The sequence below is a fragment of the Cynara cardunculus genome (genome assembly GCF_001531365.2).
Source record: "Cynara cardunculus var. scolymus isolate 2C chromosome LG 8, CcrdV1, whole genome shotgun sequence".
In the NCBI taxonomy this organism is placed as follows: Eukaryota; Viridiplantae; Streptophyta; class Magnoliopsida; order Asterales; family Asteraceae; genus Cynara; species Cynara cardunculus.
Window position 1 is genome coordinate 1,614,606 of NC_037535.1, and position 11,274 is coordinate 1,625,879.

Consider the following 11,274-nt stretch of genomic DNA (forward strand, 5'->3'; position numbering starts at 1 on the left):
AGAATCCATTGGGAAAGACACCAAGAACACATTGTAGTGAATTTTTTATTTTGGTTATGAACATATAACTGTATCATTGGTTGTGTACTTAGGTTATTCAAGTGAAGTTTTAATGTTATCCAATATACTTGTATAAGTCAAATTATGATTTCGTTTTTGGACCTTTCAGGAATATTAGAATATGGGGCACTTGTTACACGTGAGTGAAATGGAAAAGAAGATTGAAACTCTAGCAAAAATCACTTGGATGTTATTAAAAAAATAAGGTAATGTCGTTAACGCCTTCTTTGAATATTTTTGTTGTCAAGCATTGTGTTGGCTATGCCATATATATGGCTATTGGCTATGTCATTAACGCCTTCTTTGAATATCTTYRTTTTGGTTTATTGTAAAGATTATGTTGAAGCCCAAGCTTTCGAATCATGCAGATAATGGATCTGGGGATGGCAATCATACACAAATGACGTATGCGGAAGATAGGAAAGTGGATGTCAATGCCTATATGCATGCCCATGGCTATTTGGTTTCAGTATTAATGTTTGTAGGTAGGTTGGTTGTTTATGGCATAAACTTCATATAGAAAGAATGATTCAAATGGCTTCARGTTTGATTTGTGGTAAAGAATCTTAAATTATTGTTTGTTTGTTTGTCTATAATGAAACAAGCATTCCTATCTCTTCAAAACGAGTGAAGTTGTAGAAACCAGAAGCAAATCCTATCATCATAATACCTTAAACATTCTACAAATATTCTACAGGGAAACCAAATTAATTTTAGGAGTTAGTTTCCTAATCAAATTCAAATTGTATAGTTGTGATATATGCATTCTTTGTCATGAGCTAAAGTTATATCCATATATTTATCGGTTACAAGATACAGGGTGTTGGACAGATGTTGCAACTTYGGCTGCAACACATTTAAAAGGAACCAATTATGCAAATGCAAGGTTCAGGGGCCGTTTACCCAAATGCTTACCTGGTAAGCGCTTACCAATAGGACTCAACACTATAATTTATTTAGATGCGTAAAATTTTAGTACATCAAAGCATATTGAATGCAACAATTTACTAGGTAAGCGCTTACCTGGGTAAGAGTCGTCATCCTCACTTACCGGGTAAGACTCTCCATCTTTCTTATCGCTCTTATCCGGTAAGATTTTTGGTTCTTGTCATGTTCATCCGATGAGAAAATTTATGCGTTAAGCACTTGTGTTTAGTAAACGACCTCTCACTCACATCTTCTTTACAATAGAATAGATATTGATGGGAACATGAATTGTCTGATTTGTTTGTTATTTGCATCTTTTGTTTTCATAAATTGATACTGAATTTTTGCATCTTTTGCATCTTTTTAAATGTATGTAACATGCATGTACACATTTTGGCTTTTGAGAAATCATGTATTTTTTATGTGTATATTGAGACCAGTTCTAAGTGAGATTAATATTCATGATCTTGAAGTTTAAGCATCCAAGGTAAAATGGGTAACTTTAATAGGTTTAGCTATCAAAACTTTGTTTTTTTTGTCTAGAAATTGAGAATATCATATCTTCTAAAAAATATGTTTCGAACCATAACTCTTATTATTCAAACTGTATTAATATGTAAAAGACAAAATATAAGTTACATCATCGTTAAAATCTCTTTTAACAAAACCATTGAAGCTTCAAAATCGTTAAAATTCACGGATCCCGCTGCATTGCGCGGGTACACAACTAGTTAGTACTTTACAAATCCTCATTATTTAAGAAAATAATAAATCAATTAAGGCTTTTAAAAGTAATAATGGTCTCAAAAAAAGTATTCAAACGCAAGAAAGTGGTGCCGGATTGGTTTGAGCTTGGGTTTCAAAAGTCAAAAATGTCTGGAGGTCTCAGGTTCAAATCCAAGTAAGAATAAAAATCCCCTTGTGACCATGAAAGTTCAAATACGGTGACTCCGGGCTACCCGCAAAACAGATGGTTATCCTGGAATTAGTCAGCTCGCATAGCGAATACGTCGAGGGTATTTTTAAAGCGGATTTTATCAAATATTGTAAAAACTAAGTGCTACGATTTCAGGTTTGTAATACACCCGAACACATCCCCATCTGTATCCTCTATAGGGCATCTTTAATGAGTAGCACCAAATTTTACATCAAAACCATAAAAATTGGTAACAATAAATCTTCTTCGGTGAATAATACTAAGAGGTTGTTTACCAAACGCTTACTAGTAAAATTCAACACTACAACTCACTTACCGGTAAGATTTTAGTCCACCAAAATGATATCGTATGCAATATTTACCCGGTAAGCGCTAACTGTGGTAAGAGTATTTGCCATCACTTACCGGATAAGACTCTTAGTCCTTGCCTTCGTTCTTACCGGGTAAGATTCTTGGTCCACATCATATTTATACAGTAAGGTAATGTGACTTGGTAAACGCTTACCCAGATAAGATTCTAAGTATATTTCTTTTATTTTTTCTGATTGATGTAAAATTTGCTGTAAATGAATAATATTACACAAAATTTGACGTTTTACTATTCATTATACCAAAAGTGGGGTAAGATTTGGTGTCGTTATTGGAGTAATTTTATGTCTTTCATTGGAAATGTTCCAAGTTCTAACAAGTAAATAAGTTTCAAATAACTAAATAATGGAGGGGTAGTTTTGTTTTAATATGATGTATAGGGGTTAAAACTGTAATGATAAAATATATAGGGGGTTAACTGTAACTTTTTCTATTAAGTATAAGTTGCCCGCAAAAATGGCGCAGTTTCAATAAATGGCAACTTTAGCCCTCAGAGCACGGCGGCAGCTCGCCTTTGGTCTACTCCGGACACTTTCTCGTCGGCGCTTCTCTAATCTCAACTGTAACTCACTCTCTGTGTTCTTCTTTCTTATTTTGCTAAATTTATGCATGAAATAGCTTTTATAATCCATGTACAGATGCTTCGAACGTTTGTAAAGACGATAATGCTGATGGAACAAACCCTAGCTTCATACATCCTTCATCTGTTGTTCATCCTAATGCGATTATAGGTCAGGTATGTTTAGATGTTAATGCTGAAAGATTATGTATTGCGTGCTTGCAAATGGCTATCCACTTTTGATGATATAGATAACCTAGAGAGCAGTAAGTAATTAGCAACTGCATTTAAGGGTGACGTATTGCCATCGTTTTTTCAAATAAGTATGTGTCTTTGATTTTTGTTAACTTTGGGTATCGATTTAATCCTCTACGTATGACAAATAGGTAATATTGAATTATTAGAAGACAAATACATACAACAAGCGAACAAATTGTGCTTGCAAAAGATAGAAAATATGTTTACATACCTAACACTCAATCTTGCTGCCTTCACCTGATACACACACACACATATTTATATGATTATATATTTTTTTAGGGGTTGTTTGGTTGGTTTTCCATTAAGTCCCGTGTGGATAACATAGTTTTTGTTGATTAATTTGTCTATAGATTCAAAAGGTTTTTGCATTGGAGGGTTTTTTCTTAGATGGAAGGAGCATGCCTTTTAGTTGGGAGGGGCATGTTCAGAAAAAAAGACTTGGCTCTCAGCATAAAGCTCCTTCTAGAAGCTTATTAAATAAGACACTTTCTATATGATTTAGCCGCTACCAAACATTTATGTATAGCTGATCGAATAAGATGTGAGTCTCATTAAGCTACGAACAACTAGGCCCTTAGTTTCATACATCTGTATGCATAATTTAATCCAATTCTTTTGCTGCTATTACATTTACGGTAGATAGCAACATGTAAACAGAAAACAAGAAGTAGGCTGTTTTTTTGGATACAATGGTGCTCTAAAAATGACCAAAAACAATAATGAGGCACAGACTAGGTAAATATAAATATTATACATGAATTACTAGAGCGACTACAATCAGAAGTAATATCATGATAGCTGGAATTCAGCTTCATTGGTATTTCACAGTCATGTTTGAGATTGCCTTAAATTATCAAATAATTAGATTGTTCTGTAACTTATATAATGATAAAACTGTACTAGCTTGCAGGGTGTTACGATTGGCCCCTTTTGCAGCGTGGGTTCTTCGACAAAGTTGGGGAATGATTGCAAACTACATCCTGGAAGTCATGTTTTTGGAAACACAGAATTGGGAGATAAATGCATCTTGATGAGGTTAGTTCAGATCGTTTAATTACTGTTTCTTGATAAAGATTACTCTTCTAGCTTTGATTCTTATTGTATGCGATTGTCAAGCAGTGGGGCGGTTGTTGGAGAAAACATTCCCGGGCGAACAATCATAGGATGCAATAATGTTATTGGTCATCATGCCGTCATTGGCCTCAAATGCCAAGACATGAAGTATAAGGTAGCTGGTTTGTATGGCACTAGTAGGGGTTGGGTACTTTTTTTCCATTAAGCTTTGTATGAGTTAAGTTGTGTGTCTGGATAAATTTGTCTGTTTGAGGGACGGGGATGGGAGACCTATGGGTTTGAGGGAGGCAAAAAGAGAGGGTTGGATTATTTTTGGGTTGGTATTAATTTGTTTGAGGTGGCTTAATGGGAACAAGTGAGGGGTCCTGGCTTATTCCATATACCCATTTTAGCTTAATGCATTAACGATTTAGCTGCAAAGAAATACTCCTGTATGGCTGAGCGAATAAACCGCCCAAACCATTAAGCTCATTAAGCTGTAAGTAAACTTGTAATTGCCGGTTGCTGTTGCGAATCCTTGGTTATTATTCTCTCCTTTCTTTCTCATGGTGCTTCTCTGTTCATGCGTCTACTGTAAGATGTTTCAAATTAAGAAAGTTTTGCTGTACTCCCAACATTTAATGATGGGAGTACAACAAAACTTTAAATTCATAATTGCTAATCTCTGCGCTACTCTTTCTGTTATGGTCTTTACCGCGGAAAACACACATACAATTCCCTGCCAACCATAGTCAGGGGCTGTTTGTTTGGTTTTCTATCAAGTCTTGTAGGGATAAAACAGTCTGTGTGGATTAATATGTCTGCATAGATTGGCAAGGTTTTTGTTTGAGAGAGTTTGTTCATAAATGGGATGAGTTTGTTTTTTAATTGGAAGGGGTATGTTCGGAAAAAACTTGGCTTTCTGCATAAAGCTCCACTCTAGAGCTTACTGAATAAGCGACTTTCTATATCATTAAGCCACTACCAAACTGTCATGTATAGCTGATCGAATAAGATGTGAGTTCCATTAAGCTGCTAACATATAGACCCTCAGACTGTTCTGATGGTTCACTATTGTTGTCAGGCAGGTAATGAATGTTTTCTTCAAATTGGTGATAACAACGAGATCAGAGAACATGTTTCTATCCATCGATCTTCAAAGTCTTGTGATACAACAGTATGTGAAAATCTTTTTCCCTTTCCGATATTTAAAAAACTTGATTCACGCTTGTTCTTGAATTGAAGGATTTTGTATAACCAGGTTATCGGCAATAACAATCTTATCATGGGATCTTGTCATATAGCCCATGACTGCAAAGTGGGTAGCAACAACATTTTTGCAAATAATACCCTTTTGGCAGGCCATGTGTTGGTCGAGGTTAGTCCTTGTTTTGTATTTCTCCGCTGCTATATGTGATCAATTTGGGTATTCTATGGCCAAAGCTAAAGTCTTGTTTACATGTCTACGTGTAGGATCATGCACACACTGCTGGGGCCATCGTCGTTCATCAGTTCTGTCATATAGGTTCCTTATGTTTCATTGGTGGTGGTTCAGTGGTAAGATTCTTTGCCAACCTTGTCGCTTTTATGCTTCGAACTAGACATATGACACACATGGTAGGGTTCTCTTAGGCTGTGTTTGGTATCCAGACAGGATAGAATAGGGCAACTGTTCAATTTTGGTAAGACATAGTTGGACAATACAAAACAGATAAAATGACCAATTTATTCATAATGAGTTGTTTATATATTTTGATTTTATTCTTTAAATTATAATAAAATAAATATTTTTTACAACAAAATATATCATTAGAAAGTTTTAGTCAAGATAATTGAAATAACACCAAACTAAAACCGTAAAACGTTCATATAGTTTCCCGTTCTTGTTTTATACCTTTTCTATATTATTTTAATATTTAATGAATTACATAAGTAAATTTTAAAGAGCATAAAACACAAGAAGTAAAAAATAATATCTTGAGGATAGTAAAGTGAAAGTTTAAAGAGCATAAAACACAAGAAGTAAATTTTAAAGAATGAATAATGTAAAGAGGAAGGCGTATTTAATGTTTGAGAGGAAAAGTAGGTTTATTTGAGGTTATATTGGTAAAATATAAGTCTGTTCCAGCTTGTTCCATGGGTAGGAGATGGAACACGTCTGTTTCACTTTGTCCTCGTTTGTTCCACATAAAATTCTTGCCAAACGTGGAACAACGATCTATGTTTTGTCCAGTGCAGTGTACCAAACGCACCCTTAGGACCAGTGTTGTTTGACGGAATGTTTTTGAGGGATTCGGATTTCGTGGAAGGATTTGAAATCTTTGGTGTGTTTGGTTTGTAGGATTTGGAATGGAATTGAACTCCATTCTTTATAAATAATATATAGAACAAAGTTTACAAAATTATAGAAGTATTAAAATTACTTTTTTATTAATTTATTGTTACAAAACAAGTGTTTTTAACATATTATAACATTATTACAAACAATCATATGAAATCCTGTGAAATGCCAACTACCCCATGGGACCATGGGATTTCTAAATCCATGTTTGTTGTATTTCAGTGAAATCCTGGGATTTCAAACCCAAGCATTTCTTCAAACAAAACATAGAATTGGGAATAGAATTCAATTCCAAATCCTATCAAATCCCGCAAACCCCACGGGACCTTATTTCCGATTAAAATTTCCATGAAATCCCCTGCTTGTATTTTGCTTAATCAAAATTTAGAAATCCGAATTCTTAATCTGTATGCATTAGGTTTCACAAGATGTCCCTAAGTACACAATGGTGGCTGGAGACAGAGCGGAGCTACGTGGTTTGAATCTAGAAGGTCTTCGACGACGTGGGTTCTCAGTTTCTGAGGTTAGCTTCTGGTAAACTAAATCAATTAGCATAATATAAAATAAAATAAAAAATAATTATAAAAAGTATGAATCCAATAAAAATGACAAACAAGTGGGGTTTTGCCACAATACAAGTGAGTTTTTTCTTATTTTTTTTCTTTCTTTTCTGCTGTTACCAAAAAATTATAAGAGAAGCAAAGGGATTTGAACTTGCAATCTCTAATGCCACATGCAATGACACTACCAGTAAGGGTGCAACCACTTTTGTTAACTTAAGAGAGCACACATCAATTTTAAGTTGGTGCACCTTTAAGACCCCTAAAACAATTTCCACTTTGTCGGCACGATAGAGCGTGCACCCTTTCTGGTCTTCTTAACCCCACCCCCCCGGTTGGGTTTATGCCTCTTCCGCATGACAGTGTAATGACTTTAAGTCTTTAAACTCTAAATTGGAGGATGTGGGCCTATACTTCTATTATTTCCCAAAAGATATTGTTTGAAGATGCATGCAGTTCATGAGTTCTCCCACCTTTATATGTTTGATTATTCGAGTTGGGCTACTCTTACATAGTGGTACTTCATTTCATTGGCAAGAATATAGATTAGGAGCCTGAGAGCAGCTTATAGGAAGATATTCATGCCTACTAGTGCAAACCTTGGAGGCATTGAAGACCGCCTTGTTGAAGTGGTAATACAATTCTTCTTTTTGCGACTTTTCTCTCAAAGTATTGTTGATTTTTATCAAAATAAGATTAGTTGTTTGGCAAGTTAGTGTATTACTAAAAAGAAAAGAAGCAAATAATGTAGGAATGCCATGAAGATCTATCACTCGTTCCTGCTGTGCTTTCCCTTGTGCAATCGATACGTGAATCTCTTGGAGAAGATCGTCGTGGAATTTGCAAATTCCGATCTTGGAGTTTTTCTTGAGTGTGCATGTATCTGTATCTTTATCATCTTGTGGTAAGTTTTCTTTTTGTCTATGTGTGGGTATTTGTATATACATACGTACATATATAGGAGAAGGTCCAAATAAGAACCATAAATACTTTGAGAACGTGAGAACTTATATATGCATTGATGTATATACACACTATGAAATTCAGTGAGTATATGCACTATGCATATATACTTGCATATAAAATACATATACATTGATGAATATACTGATTGATAGATACATATTTTAATGGTCCATATATGCATTTATATGCATATACAGATTCTCACGTTTCTTAAAATATGTATAGTTCAAATTTGAACCTACCCCTGTATATAAGTATATGTATGTATGTACTGAAACAATGCTGTGTCTTGGAAAGAAGAAAGTTGAACCTTGGGATGCATTAGTTCAACGTTTGGTAAGACATGACTGGATAGGACGGACCATTAAAATGACTAATTTACCCCCAATGAGCCGTTTAGTGTTTCTTTTACCAAATAACCAATCTAAATGAAAATTAACAAATAATATCTAAAATGCAAAAACATCCAACCTAAATATTGATTAAAAAGCTCATGATTCCACCATCACATTCATGAAATCAAAAGATTTCATCAAATTACAACACATCTTAAACGCAAATGTTTACCAACAAACACAATTCCACCTTGTTTGGAAAAAACCTAAACCACAAATGTTACCAACAAACACAATTCCAACATTGTTTAGCAATAGGCCTAAAACACAAATGTTACAAACACATCATCAAATTCTCACATGGCTAACTTCTTCAATACCATTTTCATTTAGATTGATTATTTGGTATAGTAAAACACTAAACAACTCATTACGGGTAAATTGGTCATTTTACCAATCTTGTCTTACCAAACGCTGCAAATCTGTTTTGTCTTGTCCTGTCCAGTCTGCGTACCAAATACATGCTTAAGGTCATTTATTTAAAGGGCCTCATTCTTCTATTGGGCAGAGGCAGTCTTAAACATGTCATAAGGTCATGCATGAAAAAGATCTAGTTATCTTCCTAAGCAACTCAGACCGAAACTAAGATTAGCGTGCTTGCTATTAGAAAGTGAGAGCTGAAAATAGTTCCTATCAACTTACAAGATAACATTTGACTCAAGTGTAGTCTTCTAGCTATTCTTACTCCTAGCAGCTCTATTTCCCAATGTCTTTTGCAGATTTCTCCTACACCCATTTTCATCTCTACCTGGTGCTCTTCATGTTCTTGGTATTACCACTTGCCAGTTCCCAAATTTTGCTCGGATATTGTGAGATTTCGAGGTTGTACTACTTCATGTGAAGACCTTTATGACTTCTTGAAAGATATACGCGGACATAGATGCAAACCGAAAAGTTTCGGTTGGAAGATGGTAAAAAGAAGATTGATGTGATTTGTTTCGTATGAAACGGTAAAATATTGATCTTTTACTATTTTTACCAGCAATTTAGTGCTAATTACAAGAAATTATAACTTTCTATGATAGAAATGAAGAAACCTTTGTTTAGTTTGAAGAGATCTTGCTTCAGGGAACGTTTTTTTTGGGTTGGGGAGATCTTGCTTTCACCTCGACTAATCCCATAGGACCCTGAATATAACAGTCAGGAAAATCTCCAGTAACACTAAGTAGACTCGAACTAGTGACCTACGGTAAGGAGTCTAAAAGTCTAGTCTTTCTTTGTCGGCTGAGTTTCAAGAAACCTTGTGGTCCAGTTAGCATTTAACTTACATAATTGTACCTTTTAAGCCTAGTTGCCATGTTGTGACACTAATATGTGGCCTACACATGTACTATTTAAACTATCTTTTTAGCTCTATTTGTGCCTTCTCTTCCATGCTAAAGTGGATTGGAGTCATCAAAGCTTTGTTTAAACACATGTGGGAGGTATCTGAATGGTTTTCTTTGTAATTTTTATAACAAGTACTTAGATTGCTCAATTATGATTATATACCATGATGATGCATACAAGTACAAAAGGGTTTAATTTAATTTCCTTTTTAAAATGTTTTTTGTACTTTGTTAGAACCTTTTGATTAGATCAAAGTGCTCTTGTACTTGTAAAAGTAGTGGTTTTCCACAGCTGATATGCATGAAAACCTCATATTATTGTCATAAAAAGTAGATGATTTTAGTGTACAATAACATTAGTGCTAATAGATTGTTCAACTCCCTTTTTCCCCATGCATTTGCACACGAAGGGTTGGGTTTTGGTGAGACTGACCTGTTTTCGTGAGACTACAAAATGACACTGAAGTATTGAACCTTAAAAGCAAAACACTGTCAAGGTACAAAAATACTATGAAGAACCACAAGGGTGGTGCCTGATTGGTTTTGAGCTTGGCTCCAAAGGTCAAAAGTACCAGGAGGTCCCAGGTTCAAATCCAAGGAGGAATAAAAATCCCCTTGTGGCTACGGAGGTTCAAATGTGGTGACTCCGGACTATCTGCAAAGCACGTGGTCGCCTTGAGATTAGTCGGCTCGCATAGCGGGTTGGATATCTAGGTTAATAATAATAAAAAAATACCATGAAGGTAAAGTGTTCTTGCTATGAAGGTTCAGTGTTATTTTGTGGTCTCACATGATCCCAAGTCAGAACATGGATCTTGATTTCCTAATAATGGCTTTTGTTATCAGATACAAACATGCTTTCTTGATATCTAAATCCCCATGTTGCTGCAAATGTCGGTCTTTATCTGTTATTCCCGAGTTTAGTCTACATTTTTTGTGATGTTTCGTTTGAATCCTCTTGGGTTTGTGAAATTGGATCTGCGTATGTGCACGTAAAGGTTAAGTACCTCCTTTGTGAGAGTGGGTTATTTAGGAGGGAGAGTAACCTTTTGACAGTTGTTTAAATGTACGAGTTTGTTACAGATTTTGAGTCATTCTGATGTTAGGTTCTGAACAATTCTTTTATGGCTTGTACTATCAGATGTAATAAGAACATTTATGCTTGTGTTCTTTCCATTGGATGCCAATCTTGAAATCTATGGATTTTGTGTGCATAGTGGATGCTATCTTGTCTGGCCAAAACCACAAGGGTGGTTCCTGACTGGTTTGAACTTGGGTTTTAAAGGTCAAAAGAGCGTGGAGGTCCCAGGTTCACATCCAATGAGAAATAAAAATCACCTTGTGGCCACAGAGGTTCAAATGCAATGACTTCGGGCTATCTGCAAAGCAGGTGGTCGACGTGAGATTAGTCGGTTCGCATAGCGGGTTGGATATCCAGGTTAATAAAAAAAAATTCTCGTCTGGCCAATATGATTTAGGGAGATTATATTATAAAGTAGTATCAAGCATGAACACTTT

The 11,274-nt window shown here is 35.3% G+C and overlaps 1 protein-coding gene and 1 long non-coding RNA gene across 4 annotated transcripts; both read left to right on the top strand.

Moving 5' to 3' along the window:
• Positions 1–79: 79 nt before the first annotated feature.
• LOC112517105 lies at positions 80–684 on the top strand. The gene is made up of 2 exons (XR_003069638.1): positions 80–266; positions 429–684. It is a non-coding gene; the product is annotated as an uncharacterized LOC112517105 (long non-coding RNA).
• Positions 685–2,767: 2,083 nt separating this feature from the next.
• Positions 2,768–10,107, top strand: LOC112516119 (probable acyl-[acyl-carrier-protein]--UDP-N-acetylglucosamine O-acyltransferase, mitochondrial). Of its 3 annotated transcripts, none has more exons than XM_025123129.1 (11): positions 2,768–2,855; positions 2,932–3,029; positions 4,024–4,148; positions 4,233–4,341; positions 5,251–5,343; positions 5,428–5,544; positions 5,640–5,723; positions 6,926–7,030; positions 7,613–7,699; positions 7,819–7,971; positions 9,123–10,107. In XM_025123129.1, the coding sequence occupies exons 1-10, from the start codon at positions 2,768–2,770 to the stop codon at positions 7,936–7,938; spliced, it is 1,026 nt and encodes a 341-aa protein (XP_024978897.1). In that variant the 3' UTR covers positions 7,939–7,971; positions 9,123–10,107. The 3 variants fall into 3 exon arrangements, with proteins under 3 accessions (XP_024978897.1, XP_024978896.1, XP_024978898.1); XM_025123128.1 differs by having other exon boundaries at positions 9,148–10,107; XM_025123130.1 differs by lacking the exons at positions 7,819–7,971; positions 9,123–10,107 and having other exon boundaries at positions 7,606–7,696.
• The last annotated feature ends 1,167 nt before the right edge of the window (positions 10,108–11,274 follow it).